General features: G+C 52.1%; 5 protein-coding genes across 5 annotated transcripts; 1 reads left to right on the top strand and 4 right to left on the bottom strand.

The window, feature by feature from the left end:
• Nucleotides 1-5,673: 5,673 nt before the first annotated feature.
• Nucleotides 5,674-7,056, bottom strand: Pmar_PMAR005318 (EBNA1 binding protein 2, putative; the record flags this gene model as incomplete). The annotated part of the gene is made up of 7 exons (XM_002786565.1): nt 5,674-5,935; nt 5,979-6,159; nt 6,286-6,386; nt 6,487-6,563; nt 6,622-6,745; nt 6,798-6,949; nt 7,006-7,056. 7 exons carry the CDS (start codon nt 7,054-7,056, stop codon nt 5,761-5,763), a joined length of 861 nt encoding a protein of 286 aa, XP_002786611.1. The 3' UTR covers nt 5,674-5,760.
• A 296-nt stretch (nt 7,057-7,352) lies between these two features.
• Nucleotides 7,353-8,471, top strand: Pmar_PMAR005317 (Rab5, putative; the record flags this gene model as incomplete). The annotated part of the gene is made up of 5 exons (XM_002786564.1): nt 7,353-7,474; nt 7,517-7,681; nt 7,916-8,028; nt 8,074-8,220; nt 8,338-8,471. 5 exons carry the CDS (start codon nt 7,353-7,355, stop codon nt 8,469-8,471), a joined length of 681 nt encoding a protein of 226 aa, XP_002786610.1.
• A 1,120-nt stretch (nt 8,472-9,591) lies between these two features.
• Nucleotides 9,592-11,968, bottom strand: Pmar_PMAR005316 (hypothetical protein). The gene is made up of 5 exons (XM_002786563.1): nt 11,802-11,968; nt 11,605-11,744; nt 10,035-11,561; nt 9,885-9,986; nt 9,592-9,844 (listed from the first exon to the last, which is right to left on the bottom strand). The coding sequence occupies exons 1-5, from the start codon at nt 11,941-11,943 to the stop codon at nt 9,605-9,607; spliced, it is 2,151 nt and encodes a 716-aa protein (XP_002786609.1). The 5' UTR covers nt 11,944-11,968; the 3' UTR covers nt 9,592-9,604.
• A 112-nt stretch (nt 11,969-12,080) lies between these two features.
• Pmar_PMAR005315 (snf2 histone linker phd ring helicase, putative) lies at nt 12,081-16,563 on the bottom strand (the record flags this gene model as incomplete). Its single annotated transcript, XM_002786562.1, has 5 exons — nt 12,081-12,927; nt 13,105-13,323; nt 13,427-13,668; nt 13,719-13,875; nt 13,925-16,563. 5 exons carry the CDS (start codon nt 16,561-16,563, stop codon nt 12,081-12,083), a joined length of 4,104 nt encoding a protein of 1,367 aa, XP_002786608.1.
• A 206-nt stretch (nt 16,564-16,769) lies between these two features.
• Pmar_PMAR005314 (translation initiation inhibitor, putative) lies at nt 16,770-17,441 on the bottom strand (the record flags this gene model as incomplete). The annotated part of the gene is made up of 5 exons (XM_002786561.1): nt 16,770-16,848; nt 16,895-16,956; nt 17,005-17,103; nt 17,151-17,289; nt 17,341-17,441. The coding sequence occupies 5 exons, from the start codon at nt 17,439-17,441 to the stop codon at nt 16,770-16,772; spliced, it is 480 nt and encodes a 159-aa protein (XP_002786607.1).
• Between the last annotated feature and the right edge of the window lie 1,574 nt (nt 17,442-19,015).

Below are 19,015 nucleotides of genomic sequence, written 5' to 3'. Positions count from 1 at the left end.
GTATAACAGGTCGGGTTTCTGGTTGCCTTGTCGGGTTTCGGGTTTACCCATCAACTTGTCTCCCTTGGATTTTGTACATCACCCCCGTATTTTGCCCTCAGGGAATGCTAGCCCGCTTAACTCGTTGCTTAGTGTGGCCGTCGTTGATTTCGTTTCGGATATCTTCTGGCAACAACGACCTTTGATTGTAGCACTAGACTCACATAAGAAGTGTCTCTATTGCGTATCGTGATGGAGTTCTCCACGCGAAGTGGCGCCTCGTTATCTGTTGGGCTGACCAGCCATCGCCCAACGGGCAGCCTGAACTACGTAAGCAAAGGTGGCATTTCGAGGACGCAGCTTCTCACCCGTAACGCAGCCTCCCTCACAGCTCGCATGGAACGGCTCGTCCGGACGGAACTCACTCATCTAATGCACCGCTCATGATACCAACATTCGCTCAACAAGCAGCTTATCAACAGGCGGGTTATTCGGGGAGTCCCGCCATCATCGTCCGATCTATTGCAGAGTCTTCTGAATGCTCGATCCGGAGGTGGAGTCTCGGGGGTTACCTCAACTGACACTCAGTAGTCACATTCGTGAACTCGAATGTTACTCTAATCAGGTGTACGAATAGTAACTAAATATCACTCATATCTGCTAGTACTCACTATTCTATCCCTCCTTGTCGTTGCATGTGCGGCTTTCACTCCGGGGTGAGTGTCGCGAATTGGAATATTCGTGTGTCTTTAGTAAAGCTTCACGGTCCCTCTTATCAATGTGGAGATGGTTTAGTGTCGTCGTATTATTAGTATTGCAAAAATCTACAGTTTTATGCAGCTGCCGTAAAGAGCTTCATGCACGTCTTTACTTTTCCTATGACCACTAAATAGCCGCCTTGCTTGTCAGTCAATGTCATAATCCACACAATAACAGACGAAACAATCTCAACTCAGCCTCATCGATCAATCTTCTAGCTTTGTGCCGAATTCAGCCGGATTCTGGTATCGAGTGGGAAAGTGCCACATGAGTCTACCGTGTGACATTCACCTAGAGCATCGCAGGGTTATACAGGGATGATGATGTCCTACCACCCCGATCCTCGTAGAGCCAGTACGACGATGCCGCCGATCCATATGCCATATAGCGTCGGCAGGAACAGTCCCCAAAATTCAGAGCCTATGAGTGTAGGAGCTGCTATCATACACTCCTCGTCACTTCTACCACGTCTCAGACAGCAGCATCCGTACGCAACAGTTTAACATCACCAACATTACCATTTGACCTGACCCGTCATTCTTTCAGTGTCATGTTGCCTGTGCCCGAGCTGAGTCCGCGTGTGAGGATCCTAAGGCTGCTAACGCTGAAGCATCCGCCCGAGGTCTTCCTTTCAGCTCACATCCTCTCAGGAGAGTCTATCGGCCCGGCGAGCAACGGTGGACGGACCTCTCGAGAATTATCGTTCCTCCCCAGAAGCGAACAGAGAGTCTCGGCAAACTACGGAGTCTACTGCTGCTGATCATCCAAGCCCTCCTCCACATGTGCCAGAGGAGATGTACCGCTGCACAATCTGTCGGGTAGCCCTGCCTCGGTAGGACATCGGACACCTCATGCCTGGCACTTCTTAGTCTACCGTTCGGGCCTCGGAACTGGAGAGCCATAAAGCATTCTGTCCACCCAAAGAAGAGGATGAAGAGGAGGACGAATACTCAGGTTCATGCGTGTACATCTATTCGGTCTCCGTCTGTTCTGGTCAACTACTCGACTAAACCGCACCGTCCGTCACAGTGTCGAGCGACGTGTCCATCGCGAATTCGGCTATACCATCGGGCAGTTGTAACTACTCCTTGAATGGTTTCAGAGGATCCTCCTGAATCCCTAGCATCGGAAGTTGCATCCAACTCGACGCTAGACAACGAGGAAGTCTCTCTAACAACAACAATGCAGAGCAAGGTGGTCGTTACGATTCGCCTCATGTCGACATGATCGAACTTCTGTTCTTCTGGAAATGCCGTATCATATCTGAGGTTAAGCCCTCAACCGTTGTCTGTAGCATGTTGAAAGGGTAGGCTGAATACAACAACGGGAGCTAGTAGAAGTTCTACTGGTCATATATTGGATATATATAGTCGTATAGTTCTACTGGTCATATATTCCCCAGTTCTTATATCCTCCCAGGGGTTACTGTTTTCAGCCGGACATGGACAAGTGTACACCTGCCAGACCCAACTTTGCAGTGGGGATGTATTGCAAATCCCGCATGATGACGATACGAATCCTTAGGCGAGTAACCGCGACTTCATCTTGAGGATGGAGGCTAATCGTCGACGATTAAAGACGGAGATAGAGTCGAAAGAACTCCAAGAATGCACATTTACACCACGGCTGTTGAACCGGATCATAACGGTGTAGGATTGCCATTTTGATTCACCATGATCTCCTGTCAGCCCTCGCAGTCAGAATTTCGCCCACAGTGTGAACAGGCAACGACATTTAGCCAAAGTAGAGGAAGATATGAATAAAGAATGCTACCATCATCCCAAGGTCATCACTGCAGCCACAATGACGATGGTCCCAGACTCCCTGGACCCGATAACTCCTCAGATATGCCCCCGATCTACCAGGCTGGCTAGATCACGCAATCACGATAGCCGTGCCGTACATGAGCGTCTGTATGAGTCTGAACACTCCCGTTCCTCCAAGGTGACACACTAGGAAGTCCATGAGAACTTTAACATGTTGTTAACTATCTAGAATCGAGGGGATTCCGAATCGAGTACGCATCCGATGCCGCACACAGCAGAAGCCAGCAAGAAAGGTTGCCGTAGATCGAACGCTCTGTGAGTCGCCGGGGATTTGTTTTTTCTGTCTCTCACTGGTATATTGCTGTTCACTGGAGCCCCCCGCAACCACTCTGGGAAGCCGCTGACCATAAGTGCTGTACTGCTCCTCAGTGAGATTGATACCCAGGTACAGCGAGGCTGTGGAGCGCCAGAGTCGTCGAACTAAAGCAGCTTCAGAGCGCCAGGCAGTTTTCACTCAGCAAGCATCCCAGAGTTCAAAGCTCTCGAGAAGGAGTCGCAAGTGAGATATACAAATTCCATTCCTGGTCGGCGTCCTGAGCCGCTGCTTTGTATAGGGCCTATCGAGCTTTACTCCGGCGGCACCTTCGAGCGGCTCTCACTTCCATTCTTGGCGATGACGATATTTTGTCACTTGCTCACTTCGCGGACTTCCTTGTTGTCCTTGGTGTTGAGGAGGATGATGATGAAAGAGAACTCTCAGAAAGATCTCTCGCTCGCAGATTGTGGAGACTTATAAAACTACCGGACGCTGTGAGCTCGACGAAGACTGCAAAACGGAACGCTCCGTATCAGGACACCTCGACCCCTGCCACATGTATCAACATGATGCTCCACTTACTTGGTGGCTACTCAGATGAACCGTCCGAGGATGCAGGTCGTTGAGACAGAATGAAGCTGATTATTTACTCTCGCTGGCTTTCGATGCAGGGCCCGTCGCAGCGGATCAATCTTTGAAGGCATTCCGCGAAGAAGTCAGGAAAAGTCTGCCACCTGGGTTAGTCTCCAAAGTCAGTGCACTTCAGATGCACTCGCTAACAGGTTCAATCTGAGCAGCTTTTTCAAGCAGAATACGGCTGCGACCCCTGATATGAACAGTCCAGCCGGTAGATCAGCCATGAGAAGCAATCTCAAGTTGAACCACATGCATGTCAAAATGTTCGAAATAGGACTAAGCCCGTCTGGTCCTTGAGAAGGACGCCTCAATTTCGCTCTTCCTGGGCACATTGCCTGAAGCGTGTCGGTGTAGGAAAATCGTCTTATAGGTGAAAGTGATACGGAGAGTCCCTCAATCCTTCAATCGAGTAAGCGCATGGCGGAGGCGGCGAACGAGGAGCTTCGGCGAGAGTATGGCGTAGTGGATCATGCCGATCTTATGATACTCAGGAAGCGGCTGGTGAGATCCACATAATGCCAGGGGAACACTCCTCGCGTGCCAGGCCCAGGATCGGCTCACGGCAAGAGCCGAAGAGATGGCCGTCTCAGAGCTGAAGGATTGCACCTTCAACCCACAGCTCACCAGTAGACGGAGACCTAGGGTGAGAGTGATACTCAAGATGAGGCGCGATAGTCGTGCTCAGAGCACTGAATGTCCTGAGCATGAGTCGACTGATTCCCACTGCTCTCAAGCTCACAAGCGTTTTGAAGAGCTGTACATAGATGGTCGGACTCGAGACGAACGGCTATTAGGGAGAGCTGAGGCTGCTATGGTCGCCGAACGAGAGCGGGAAGTGCGATAATGGTTGACCGATTCGTGATGAATTCGGCGCTTAGGAGGCGGAGTGTACGTTCAAGCCTGACACCGCAGCCAGCAAGCTATCTGTGGAGAGACTTCTTCATGGGAAGAAGAACAGCTCACAGCAGCCCCTCGGTTATGAAGCCGCGACAGAAAGAGTGCGAGAGGCGACTAGAAGGAGACAGGAGATGGAGCGGTGGCGAGGTGACTCCCTCATGAACCGAGAAATCCAGGGTTAAGCGTACCACTCCAGATACAGTACGTTCCCAGGAGTACAAAGTGCCACGATCATCGAGAGTTCACAGGGGGAGGAATGAGAGCTAGAGGGTGCAAGAACATGATCTATTATCGGTGGTTACAACGGAATGACAGTTTCCCATCGATGTGGATGTCTCCTACTGTGCCGAGTTATTGAGTCGAACGGAGGATTTGCCCAACGCACATGGCTCCTTGTACGCGTAGCATCATATCAAACCTGTGGCCGCTATGTAACTCTACTGAGCCACGTCAATGATATAACATCAGTCTAGAGAGCCACGTCATCATTGATTCGGATGCCTGGTGTTCTGATCTCATCCTCCCTCACACACATCAACGGCCACTACAATGGGACCGCGTAAAGAGAAGGAATTCGAACCCAACAATGACAGCGTCGGAAGTGTTCGTTTATGAATACCCAGAAGGTGTCGGAGATAGAGTGATTACAGCAGGTGGAGCATTCAGGCTACAGCAGAGCCATCGAGTGAACCATAATAAGCAGGGAGCTGTTGCTGACAAGTGCCATTAGCCAATATAGAAGCTCTAACCCATGTTATTCCGCATTGCCGGCCATAGTGCAGATATCGATCACGAGCGGGCAGACTTCAGTAACGGCATTGCTCAAGCGAATCTCCGATAACAGCATCGAGGGGGAGCATTTTGCAGTCGCAAGCCCTGGTCGACCATTCCATGTTCATGCCCAACATGCGAGCGCCATCGAGCCGGATCCTCTGCCTAAGCGTTAGTGTGCATGCTCTATGAACTTGCCTAAACTCATCCCTCTTGGAGCAAGATACATCGGTGCTAGTCTGACTGAGCCGGTTCTCGGCGTTAAACTCCAATCGTATGGCTCCGCGGAGTTAGTTGTAATGTGATAACGTCGACGGTTCGAGAGGGTCAGGGGCCCGAAGGGTCAGCTTTCGAACATAATGACGCTTGTCGCCTATTCAGACCACACCGAAATGATTGCTATTCGCTCATTATGATCAGCGCAATGAGGGTTGATTCTTTCAACGTCTCTTTGCCGCCATTTCCCTCGAGTTCTTACCATAACACAGTCAACACTAGACAGTCCCTACCGCCACACTCCGTACTGCAGTAACTCAATTGGCACGAGTACAACGTAGAGAATATCGTAAGTAGGAACAGCGCTACCAAGATGGCAACAAGTTATATTGGACGCTGCCAGAATGGCTAAGAGACTCTTCATCGTTTGCCAGCAGCCTTTTTAATGGGCTTCTTAACGCCCTTTCCTTTACCCTTTCCTTTTCCCCTACCCTTCCCCATAGGAGAATGTTTCGACGCCTTGAAAGAGGATACGTCACGACAACTATCCGCTGAGTTGTTCTTCAGCACCCGCTTCGGACCACCATGACCGTATCTATGAACACCAATAGCCGCAGCCACGAACGGCCTCTTACTACTTCTTGTCCTTTGCCTGGCGCTTCTTATTCACCTTCCCTTTCCCTCCCTTTCCTCCCTCTCCTCCTTTTCCTCCCTTTCCTCCCTTGCCATAGCGAGCAGTAGGATCCTCAACTGCAGGTGCCTGCTGAACACCCTTCTTAGAGACTTTCTCGAGAGTCTTCCCAACGCTAGCAGACTCATCTGAAGAACAGCAACTACCAAGTGACTGGTGACGTGCCGGCTTATGACTGGCCCTCTTGGACACCTTAAAGCTCGTAAGTGGCTACTCTCGAAGGAATGGTATGACTTAAGAGAGCGCCTTAGTACCTCCCCCCTTGGCCTCCTTCCATTTCTCAATCTCAGCCAAGTTCTCGCGTTTCTGTGCAGCACGAGCTTGAGCTGCCGCCACCTGCATCTTCTTCCCAAACCTGAAGTAAGACGATCAAGCAACACGCAAGTTGACATACAAAATCAATCGTGTAGAATTCAACAGCAGCTGGAAGCCATGAAGAGAGTAAGGCTACTCACTTCTTCTCGGCCTGCCTCCGTTTCCTCTCCTCCACAACGTCAATGCGCTTCTGTTGGTCAGCGAGGTTCTCTCGAATCTGCAGCAAGAAGAATAAGAAAGTTCCACTCACCAGTAGGGCTCCCTCCCAAGTGTACCTTGCCCATCTGCTGATCGGTCTTGAGCATCTCAGCATAGAAGTCATCAGGGCGATTTGCCTCGATGCCCATAGCAGCGAACCTCCGGAAAGCCTCTACTACACTCTCCTGGGCTTGGCTGTACCTACATAGACCAGCCTCTGGATAGTTGGAAAGGAACCTCCTTGTGATGCTACATAGCCTTTTCGATCTCGACTCGATCGTCAGGCTTTAAGCCTTTCTCAGAGATGGGCTCCTGTGTGCTGGTAAGAGCCAGCGTCTCGATCCACGGCACTCGTGAGAGACCTTGGGGCACTCCATAGCTGATGGCCTTCAAGGCTGCATTGAGCTGAGGAGCAACGGACCTCAATACCACCCCAGAGGACTTAGACTACCCACTACTACCTTCTCGGTGTCACACTCGGTGTTCCGCAGTAGGTCCGACGTTTCGGCCATTGTGGTAAGCAGCTTTGGAAAAGAACAGCTAAACCGAGGTATTAATATGCCCGCTATTGACGATCCCTTACACAATAGTCTAATAGAGGCTGGAACGGATAGGTCTATATACCGATGTGACCCCTACGATGAGAACTTGGAGGGCAGGACGATTGTATATGCGCGAAAATATCCGTTTACGCAGCGTTTTTACGCGTGGAACATCGTCTCTTTGCTGAAGTTCGACGTCCCAGCAAAGTTGGGCTTTCTTTATTCAAGACAGGAGCGCCTCAGACTCCTTGTTGCCTCTCCTCTGAATGGACAGTGGAGATCGCGCCACTCCAACACAGATTGCCTCCGCTACGCCATTGACCGTACTCCACCATAAGCTCGTCTTACTAGGGGATGCCAGCGTTGGGAAAAGCTGTATGGTGGTCAGGTGATACCGGAGGTCTCCACGAGAGCTGGCAGCTGTTCTAAGGTTCGCCCGTGGAGAGTTCTATGAATATCAAGAGCCCACTATAGGGGCGGCCTTTATGACGCAGACGGTCAGTCCTTTTCCTGACTCGCCCGTCCAGATAAAGTTCGAGATTTGGGATACAGCGGGCCAGGAGCGCTACAGGAGCCTGGCTCCTATGTATTACAGGTAACACGCATATACTGTATCATAAGCCTGAGACTACTACTCTCAAACTTTCACGACGGAATATCCCCGATACTCCTCCAAGGCTGTTTACTCGTCACTTCCTCAAGTTGAACTTCTCATTCCGCTTACAGTGAGAAGAACAGGCTTTTTTTTCTGCGAACGTTTTCCGTAGTGTAGACGAAACCAAGATTGTCGTCGAACTGGGAAAGGGATCATGATGGGTTCCCTTCTCAGAGGTGCTGCAGCGGCTGTAGTAGTTTATGATATTACCAGCCGGGAATCTTTCGAGGGCGCCAAGCGATGGGTCAATGAGCTCCGCAGCTCCCACAACCCAGATGTCGTCATAGGTAGAGCCCACGACTCGGGCTTACCATGACTCTTCCTTGTTGCAGCCTTCTGTGGCAACAAGTCTGATTTGGCGGAGGAGCGGGAGGTCCCAACCCAGCGAGGGGCTGAATATGCACAGGAAAATGATCTCCTTTTCGTCGAGACCAGCGCCAAGACCGGAGCTAACGTACATCATGTTTTTGTCGAAATCGGTAGGATATCTCAGTCGAGCTCTATCCTATTCGTGTCTTGTTCCCAGCGAAGCTTCTGCCGCACGAGCAGGAGCAAGATGCGATCAAAGCGGGCGCGTTCTCGGTGAACCGGAGCAGGTCAGGGGGAGTTGGGCAAGGCCAACAAGGAAGAGGCTGGTGTAGCGGGTGTGGTACTCGCTGAGATATCAAGTGAATTAGTCAGCATCTTAGAAGGCAAGTATTATTCGTCCAACTCTATCTGCCGTTGCTAGCTGTAGCGCCGCATGCTCTAGTGCCTTTCCCACAAATCGGAGTTTGTGTTTACAATGTCAGTGTCGATCAATGCTAGCCACGAACACGACACTGGGTAGCGACACTCATGGAACGAGGTACAGTCTCTCAATCGAAACAGTACCGTATATGGCCTAGAAGTTCACGAAAAACAGAGGTTCCCGCATCATCTATTGCTACTGGCAGTCTGTTTCCTCGACTACTACTTCCTCGATCGGGAGCTACCGAGAGGCATTGTGAGAGATACAGTCGTATACAATCAGAATGTCTCAGACCAACTTCCCTCGGGATGTGTCATACTGACGATTCGTCAGATTAGTGTTCCGTGTGGGGTGACTACGGTTCTATTGAGCCACATGATATGGGACTATCACCCAAACCTGGTATCGCAGCAAACACACAGAGAGCATTTCAGTGCAAGCCACCATCGCTAATGCCAAGGTACTAGCATGCACTACTTCAAGAGAAAAAACTTTGCCGACTACACCGGATGGTTAAGAAATCAAGATGAATACGCGGCAGTGTGAGGAAGAAGGGCAGGAATGAGTGTCGTTGCATGCAGCGATGTTGTTGCTCTCTTGGTGGTACCAGTAGTCTTAGGAATACTCTCAGTTTGCTCGTTCGAACAAACGCAACATCCATAGGAGGTATTTTAATCGCTATCGCTCTTTTAAGGAGCTGTAGTGTAATGAAAAGACTCAATTAAATGCCTTTTGTACTGGCGCATCTTGTACTATTCGCACAAGAGCCCTGGTTAATGAGAGGAAAAGTTAAACATGTTGTAGTACAACAGTTGTACTGTAACATTCTATACATAGTCATCCTCAACATTTCTCGAAGGGAATGTGGCCTATAAACAGTTCGACTCGCGAGATGAATATCTGTTAGGATGGAGGAAAGGCAAAGAATTGAAGGTCCACTGCACTCACTCACCTGGTCGACATATGCCAGCTCCCATTGGCAGGATGCTACAGTGCTATAAGCGAAGGTCGAATTATCGGAGATACAAGTTGACTCGGTAGACATATCAAGAGCGTCTGACTGTGACCAGCCAACTCAAGATCTGTACGATCTCTCGGGAAACTCGCAAAGCCCGCCACGTGTAGGTGAGCAATCACTGACTCATATCACTTAGAGCGGCGACCTCGGATGCTACCTCTCGAACTCGTTCCAGATCGACATTTTCCGAGCTCAGCAGTCTTTTGAGCCGCTTATAGGGCGATGGAAGGCCGCGAGCTCCTCCGTTGAGAGTCAGCGCCTCGGACCATCGTCCCGCCACTTCCATCCGGAGTGCGAGAGGCATTTGATGGCTACCGACGGCCTCGTCTGTTCTCAACCAAAGATTGGATAGTATCTACCACAGCTCGTCAACCACGCGGGTTCAGGCTGCCTACACCGGCTTTCCGTGCCAGTCTATCAATGACTGTCTTGCCTTCCTCAAGCCTCTGGTGGACGGAATGAGTCGCCAAGATATGCAAGAGCTGCAGCCATGGGGCCTGCAACGATGAGGGCGTGAGATCCACATGAGTTAGTCGCAAACTCACATCGGCCTCAGAGTCGCCAGCCTCACTCAATTTTTTCTCAGCGAAAATAAGCAGGGCTCGGAGCATTCGGTCACTGGTGGCCGAGGGTACGACTGCAGACACTCCAGAAAGCGCCACAAGGCTTCTGCCTAAACCTGACCTCAACCGCATGGAGGACTTCACTCTGCTTTCGGCCAGTAGCGTCGGTGCGACCCTTCGAAGAGCATCACACGGGCGGGGCCGCAGGATTGCCAGCAACCAAGGAAGCGACTCTGCCTCAGAGCCTTCTAGTCTTGACAAGAGGGCCGATGTGAGACCGGGCTCAGAGAGCAGATGATCGGGAAGAAGCTCGAGAACACCACGGGCAAATGCCGACCCATTGTGGTCTATATGGTTGCATAAGATGGATATAATATTCGGATGAACTGAGGCCAATGCCGCAAAGGCAAACGCGAGCCTCGCCACGCTCGACCCTGATAGTGACTTCCCTAAGTTGGCCAGCAGTCTAGCGTGTTGCTCGCCAAAGGCTGGATTCACTTCTCCCATGTGGAGCAACGTTTCTGCCGCGAAAAACCTCATAGGGATGACTTGGGATAGACTCCATCGGACTAGCTCGACGTGCCAAGCCGACCCATTGCATGCAAGAGCACAGGCGAGAGGGAGACCACCGTTGAGACTAGGAGCTCCGCAAATCTTATCAGAATTATCATTAGTGATCTCATCGAGAAGAATGCTCAGCACGAGGCGACCGGCCAGCTGAGGGCTGCACTTTCCAGAAACCAAATGGCAGCACATGAGAAGCCGCCTGAGTGGAAGGACCTCGGGAATTGCGTGCAGCCCTTCGTCGAGTATCTCCCGCCAAAAGCACGTGACCAATATCATTGTAACCTCCCGATAGAGTTTCGAGTACATCTCAGCATTCTCGCCGCGGTCGGCGGCCACGATACCCTGGATGGCCTTGATAAGCCTGTCAGTGAGTTCTGCGTCTGCTGCCACCAAGCAAGTGTCTCTTGTTGTGTCATTGGCACTTTTGTCGAGAAGTCGCCTGTGTGTCCTCAAAACCATGAAGTGCTTGTTCAGTCCAGATGCTGAGTGCCCACTATGGGCGAGTTCCGCGATCCGCTGCAGATGCTCAACGGCACCCTGTATGGATATTGTCAAAAGATCCGCCTCTGCCGTGACGTGCTTCTCAACGGCAACGTTGACTAGCTTTACATTAGTGGGGATAACGATGCAATACTCGGCCACCATGTCCTTGAGGGCCTCTTGAGCCGGGATGGATCCCAAGAGGGTTGCCACAGCATCAGCACAAGAGGCAGGAGCTACTGGCAGAGCCCTGATGATGAACTCTAGCTCTCGTACACTAGGACAGGACTTAGACACCCATGAGGCCATAGCTTCACAAACATTTGGAGTCCACGAGGAAGCTCGATCGCACAGGAAGCGCGTTGCGTGCACAGACAGATTGCCAAGTTGGGGGAGAATGGTGGCCACAAACGGAGTCAACTCAGCTGGATGTATTGCTGAGGTCGGAAGAGACCCAAGCGCCTAAGTCAGTGCTTTCGCGACACCACTAGACGGCTCAATGCACCTCAGTAAAGGCCTTTAGCTGCCCTTCGGACACGGTCTCCCATGCATTGGGCTCAACAAGAGCGCCATGAGCATTCTCCAGCCACTGATATTTATCTTCTGACTTCTTGAAGGAGCACAGCACGTTACCAAGCGTGAGCCCTGAGATAGATGGAGTAGAGGTAGCCGATAAGGTTGCTAAGCTGGACACGGTCCCACCTCTAACTTGGGCTGCAGACTTGCTGGGCGTATGCAGAAATGTGCCTTGCTGCGTACTGAACAAGCCACGAAGGCGATTCGCTGGGGTGAAACCAATGGGAGTTCTCTGTGAGGGGATTCGTGACCGCCTGCTTGACGACATTCCTGGCGATCGTACACAACTGGTGAGTTAGACTACCTCTACCCACTTGCGCTACCAAGAGCTTTGCTTCTCCCTATTGACAATGCAACGACGGTGAGATTTATAACAATCAAATTAACATACAGTGTAATGTATTTCTATGGAACTCGCTCGCCAGTGAGGCCGCTAAAAATGTCCCGCAGGAGCTCGGCATCCTCTTCTTGGTCGGCTCGTCGACTCAACGTCCACATCGCCTCCTCGACCGTCCTGCACGACACGAAGTGCCAGACGGTTGCCTCCTTCTGTTGCCCGAGTCGCCAGATCCTCGCAGCCGCCTGTGCAGTTTGGGAGTATTTTGGTGGGGGCTCCAGGAGTATTGCATGTGACGCCACGGTGAGATTCAGTCCTTGTCCGGCAGACGCTAGTGGACAGAGGAGTGTCCGGACTCGGCCGTCGAAGAACCTCTCAACCATTTTCGACTTGCTGACGGACCAGAGAACGAATGGCACGTGATTGCTTTTGAGCGCCGAGCCCAGTAAGTTTAGGACCGGAACCCACTTAGAAAACACACATACAGACTCGCTAAGGGTCTCAGTAATGTACTTCACCAAGAGGGTGACACTCGATATCCGAGTGCCCCACTGGCCGACCAATCGACATGAGACATCCATGGCTCTGAGCGCGGCCTCAGGCAGCGGACTGAAGGCCTCGTTAAGAACAGAACCACTGACGCTTTCGCTGGGCACAGGGGACGAGTCGCTGTCCCCTGGCTCAGTAGATTCGCCAGCAATATGGCCAATCTCGTTGCGTCGTGTGAAGACTCTACATTCTGGGCAACGGAGACTCCCTCGTCCTCTTTGGAGGAGGGTGCTGATACACTGTTGGCAGTAGCTGTGACCGCAGGGTAGCATGCAGACTGTTGTTGGCTTCTCTGTGGCACATACTGGGCAGAGTTCAAGGCCGGGGCGATCCTCTGACTCAGTGGGAAGCTGGGTCTTCAAGAACCTGCACTTGAACGTAAGGAGTGGACCTTCCTGCAGTGTGACACGTCAGAGCCTTGTTGAAATTTTAGCCTAAGACACTACTTCGTTGTCACAAAATACTGAACTTTCAAATTTGTCAAAGAAAAAAACGTTCCTTTTGAATCATTTTCGACTGTGCATAGCTAAGTCGAATGCTTACCGCAGATGTCCGAGGTTCCGTCTCAGTGTAACCTCAGCACCATTCTCCTCCGCCTTCAGCTCGGCAAGCTTGGCTTCGAGCTCTTCAGGGCTCCACACAACGAGGTCTTGGTTCAGGGCCCATCCTTCGATTGGCCGGGTCTGCTGCACGTCCCCTTCCGACGGCCAACGGTATGTTAGACGAGTCTGTCGGAGCTCATCGAAGCAGCCAAGCCGATAACTGCAAGAATTCCTCCAGCTCCGTAGGGATGACACTATGCTCTTTATCGTTCGAAAGTACCTGAGCTGGATGGAGGCAGATCCGGCTCATTCGCACAGCTCACTTGAACAGTTCGGAACCACTGGCTGCCTCTTGGCCGATTTTCTTGAACCGCGGTAGTTTGGCGACTCTTTGATATCCTTCAAAATGTGGATCCAAACGACAGAAGAAGCATGAGCGGCCAGGCCGGCCTTTTCCCCGGCACTTCGCGCAGCAGATGCTCTCCGTGACCAGATGCTCCGGGGGCGAGTCAATAGGAATGCCCTCCAACGCTTCGACAATTTGCGTGACATGAGCGTCAACCTCCTGATGGCAGCAAGGCGAGCTCCGAGCAATAGGTAGATTTTGCCCCTTACTCTGAGGTCCTGTTGGAAGTAAGCAGCCTCCATTGGGCCCTGCAATGTTGGTGCCGCTACCAGCCACCATCGACTGGAGTCAGGAGGCAGCTGTTCCCGAAGCTTATAGTAGTTGGCCGAGTGTGTTTGAATGGAGGAGGACGAGGTAACCAGGAATCTGCAGTAGCAGGAAGAGAGGTCATTCATCTAATCTGTGAAGGCCGTACTTGTCGGTCTCCGCTTTGACATCAGATTCGCTAGCTCCAGAGTGGACGAGAGCATGTATCTTCGGTTGGTTGTCAACCCTCGTGCCGAACTCACCCTCAGCGTTCAAGACTTTGGTATATAGCACTCTTGCAGCATCATCGTCTCCTTTCAGCTTCTGTAGTCCGGCTTGACCGTTCCATGTCGCAACGAGGTTCCGCAGCGCCTCTTCAGCCCTGTTTGTAGCAGCAGTCATCAGAGCTCTCACGTTCTGTTCGAATGTGCTGTATTTGACATCAGTAAAGACCCTCGACTTCCTCTTCCCCGTGTACGACGTCTTCTGCTTCATCCGCAGGTCCTGATGTACGCACTGCAGCTGCAGTAGCCGCGTGAGGTCCCACAAATAGCTCACAGCGTTCCTCGAAGCGCCGCGCTTCGCCAGAGACCCCTGAGCCTCCTTCCGGATAGACTCCTCAAGCCGACGATAGCCGAACATCTCAACTGCTGAGAGCTCCTGCCAGACCACGTGTTGGACCAGGCCTTGCATATTCAGTTGGTCGAGCACGTCAACCTTCCACACTCGCCACATCAGCTTCTTCATCAGCGGCAGTAGCCGATGCACACCGCCTGGAGAATCCTGTATGGCCTTAACGTCAGCACCCTCAATTGGGACCTTCGAAAACTCCAATACTGGTCGCAGGTCACCGCGAGTGAGTGGAGTCCCCGTGACGGCCCAACGGTTGACAGCCGTGAGTCTCTTGAGCATACGGCAGGCCCCACTGTGACCGCCCTCAGCCAGCTGGGCTTCATCCATGATGAGCCTCCACCATCTCACTCGGAGTAGCGCAGAGGGTGTACGAGTGGAGCTGCCAGACTGTCGACGGTAACGGAGCGCATGAGCACTGTCCCACTCAGCCGACTCAGTCCGCAAGAGGCTATCACCCAGCACAGGGTAGGAAACCAAGACAATATCAGCCGATACGATATCAGCTAGGCTCGGGAACACTCCCTCCTCGCTCTCAGTGTAGGCGACAAACCGCATGGTCGGAGCGTGAAGACCGATCTCGCGGACCCACTGCTGGAGCAAGCTAGCAGGGACAACGACTAAGGTGGCGGCCACAGGCAAAAGCTCAGCACACCCACGGTGGAGACAGTTGAGGCATATAAACGCCGAGCTTGCCATGACCAGCAGATTGTAGCCAACACACTGCTGATGGTGCCAACCCTCACAGACATCACAGGCCACCCAGGGTGCATCAGCATCTCCCGTTCTGTCGCAGGTCAGACAACGCGACTCCTCATCATCCTCCTCCCCAGGCGGGCTCGAGCTCTCCGGATACCCGAAGGCCTCTTTGAATGCACGAGCTCTGTCAGGATGGTACTCGTCCAACCACGTCGGTGGTCGATTCCCATCGTGTGGAGGCGTCGCCGAAGACTTAGCATAACCATCTTGTAGAAGGTAAGTGGCATGAAGGTCGGCAACTTCCCGTCGCAACTTTTTCGAGACCGCGTCGTCAGGACCATCCTGACTGTTCACTCCTTTGAGAGCACACAGCTGTGAGCTGTAGAACAGATCCAAAACCTGAGCCGCCGATTGGCCGTCTGAGGGACGCGGCCGAGTCGCGACCGTAGCTAGGACCTCTACCGTTTTACCCAGGCCCATCTCGTCGCACAACATACCCCCATGAACCGAGCTCAGCCTCAGGGACACGGCAGACCTGCTAACTCCTGGGAGCCGGGGGTTGATGAAGACCTCCCCCAGGGGTATCCACGCCGGGTGGGGGACACTTTCATCAGGAGGCCGACTCTCAGCATGGTTCATCCAGCGGACTGAGTGTCGCTGGAAGTCTAGCAAAGTGCAGGCCAGTTGGTCCTCGCCAGTCATGACATCAGCTGTACCCTGTAAGGGCTCTCCAGGGGGCTTCACTGCAGCAAGGAAATCCTCCGTACCGACCTCCAGATCGCCACCGACGGGCTCCTGAGCAGTCACTGCTACCGCCCAAGCTAACACGACAGCTAGGTCTCTCCGGCTGGCTGCAGGCAACTTCTCCGCGATGCGTTCAGCTCCAAGTTCGTCGTCGACCACAAAACCGGGGGCTAGGCCCACTTCAAACCTAATCTTGGTGTTGGCTAGGTGGGTCGCTCTTACCGCCACCACCCCTTGCCGTTGCAGCAACCGGAGTGCGTTGAACACCTTTTGAGTTAGTCCCCGCCCGACTCTCACAATGCACGCACATGCCTCCTCGTCTTCTACGGCGGAGGCGATGACGACTTTTCCGTCCTCGTTGATGGCCGTGATGACGCATTGCGTGGAGTCAGACCAAAATCCTTCACCGACCCAACTTGCTAATAGACAGGCGACCTCAGAGCAGTAGATAGGCTCTTCCTCAGGTTTCGTCACTGACTTCTTCCTCTTCAACCCAGCTTTCCCGGTCCGCCTGGAGGGACTGCTGGAGTCACTCCTGGCAGTAGCGACGGACGAAGAGCTGCTGGAGTGATCAGAATCGGACAACTCCAGAGAGTCCGCCAGAACTGCTATGGAAACTGCTGAGGAGCTGGCCGGAGATGATTCAATGGACGGGTGGGACGGGCATAGCTGCGATTGGATGCTCTCAGCGACTTGAAAGATAACGCGCTTGGGGGTCGCTTTGAGACGAGGCATCCCGCTACTGTACTATGCGACAGGCGGCACCAGGGGCATAGGGGTGAAAACTAGGAGGACATGATAATCGCTAGGTGGTCGACTCCTCCCCCAGCAATGGGTACATCACAACGTTACAGCTTCTAACACAATTCTAAAACGAGAGTAGAAAAATAGTGGGAGAATTGATCAAAGCAGTAACACCTCTGCAGAATGATCTATAGTTATCAATCGGCCAGCTCGAAGACTGCGCCGATCTCAACAGCTACACCCAATGGAAGGGACGAACAGCCGACGGCGAAGCGACTGAGACCCAATCAATTCCGACTTCGCCGCTACCACTGCCGCTCACCTGTGACGTCCGATGTCATCACCAAAAACGCTGACGAGCAGGTCGCTACATCCATTCACCACCTGGATGCGCTCTGGAGACGACAACCCCTCAGAGACGCATTTTCTTACTTGTGGATGCTCCTTGAACTCTGGAGTAGAGTTAACGAAAGCTTCCACCTTCACGACTGACCTCACTCTAGACAGATCTCCTGCGCATGCTTCCTTCACCTATATAATTGATGTTAGCTTGAAAGGTAACGCTGAGATGTTTTCACCTGAGCGATCATGTTGATGGCACACAACTTGGCGGCGGTCTGGCCCTGCGCGACGGTGAAGTCCTGGCCGAGTTTACCAGTCAGGAGAAGAGGGGAGCCGTTCTCGTCCACTCCCTTGGGGATCTGCCCGCTCAAAAACCTACAAACGCGCGAGGCACTGGTAAGTTCATCGTGGAGCCGTGGAACGCACAAGAGATTGCCTGTCCTCCTGAAGGGAACGTAATTCGCCAGAGGCGATGTAGCCGATGGGAGCTTCAAACCGAGTGAAGCAATACGGGATTCGATAGACATTACGAAAAAACTGGTAGATACCACAACATTCCACCATTGATGGACCACCAAGTCTGATACCACAGCGTAAGGCACAAGCACATGTCCGAGGGGAAGGATAGTGGATCGAGCGATTCGATGCTTCAGCGAGGATAGAGCACACTTTTTCACTATCTATCGGCGGGAGGACTGTCTCACTACCCCTTCACCTTACATGTCGCATCGACAATTCGACCGAACATGTTAATTAGCCGGAAGGATCTCGTGATCACCACAAATTCTGCGCGAAAAGCCATGACTATGCACCGAAGCCGCTTGGACCTACCGCCCCCAAGACTTACCACGACGATGCAGCCCTCTCGCGCGTGTATCTGCCTGGTCCGTATGGTCCACAAATTGTAGGCCATAGGGAGTCCCCATTGGGGACGGACAGCCAAGGCGGGAGACGTTGTACAACTCTACGACTATACGTTGTTCTCAGAAACACGATCAGGACGCTGCATATTACGCTTTGATTCGGCGTAGTGTGATAGACGATCAACTATCTTGCAGTATAGTTTGACGATGATAGTAATGGCCGTCAAATTTCATCTGATACCTGGGCTGTCAAAATACCCGCGATAGAGCATATTGGCAAATATCATGTGATACAAGGACTGTCAATATATCCTCGATAGTGGTGGTCGTCAGATTGCATGTGAGGTTAGGGCCGTCAGAATGTCTCTGAATGAGGGACCCTGATAAAGGTGTCGGGCAGATTTCATGTGATACAGCGTGTTCTTGCTCACCTCGGGACGAATGCCTGTGTTGTGGTGGAACAACTTATGTGGCTTGGTTCTCGCCACTGTGAACCGGTACGAGAAGTAATTGGAGACCAAACCTTTGCCAGATATAGTTTCTGTCGTTCACAGAGAGGAGGATCCTCTGAAGATCTCACTCTGATCATTAGCCGGCCCACGGAAGCACCCTAGCTACAGCCTCTCCCATACCTCCAAACTACAATCTGTAATGATTTTCCTGGTCGTCACTGCATACGGCAGCGTCTTGCCAAGATAATCTTAGACTTCATCACCTTGGAGCCCCCGGGAACGTCACGTTCCGAACGTGGACTGAGCATGTTCATCGTATGAATGTTTACATTGGACCGATGTCATTGGTGGTTCAACCACCGTGGTTGTATCATTATTAATTGTTGTGTTAGTTCGGGTTCCGGATTCATCCACTAACCTATCAGATCAATTGATTGACTGATCAGATCGGCCCAATTGCAGAGGCTATGACGTAGACTCGAAATGGAGTCAGACTGACTCAGTCAGTACCTGGACTCAGTTCAGTGACTGAACTTCAGTCCTTCGCCTGGACTCCCGAATCCTTCTGAGAAGAAACTCTCATTTCAAATGAGAGAATCAGTAGAATGATCAAATGAGTCATTTGATCATCCTACTCATGGCTTCTCGTCGCAGTAACCCCCTTGGAAATGAAGATATTGGAGGTGACCAAGAGGGTCAACTTGAGTTACGCAGACCTCTACCTCTACCGCTTAGTAAGCGGCGCTTACTTGCGTTAGGTTGTCGAGAGCCCTGCTGTATCCGCTG

The sequence above is a fragment of the Perkinsus marinus genome (genome assembly GCF_000006405.1).
Source record: "Perkinsus marinus ATCC 50983 genomic scaffold scf_1104296931384, whole genome shotgun sequence".
NCBI classification, from domain to species: Eukaryota; Perkinsozoa; order Perkinsida; family Perkinsidae; genus Perkinsus; species Perkinsus marinus.
The sequence above is the reverse complement of the archived record's forward strand: the minus strand, read 5'-3'. Positions and strand labels throughout refer to the sequence as shown.

Bases quoted from the DNA above. Each gene is read 5' to 3' on its own strand.
- Pmar_PMAR005316 (XM_002786563.1), bottom strand. From the start codon at position 11,943: ATGTCGTCAAGCAGGCGGTCACGAATCCCCTCACAGAGAACTCCCATT. The intron at 9,987-10,034 runs GTGAGTTTGCGA...TCATCGTTGCAG, and splicing joins CTGGCGACTCTGAGGCCGAT to GCCCCATGGCTGCAGCTCTT. The intron at 9,845-9,884 runs GTAGGCAGCCTG...GAGCTGTGGTAG, and splicing joins GACTGGCACGGAAAGCCGGT to ATACTATCCAATCTTTGGTT.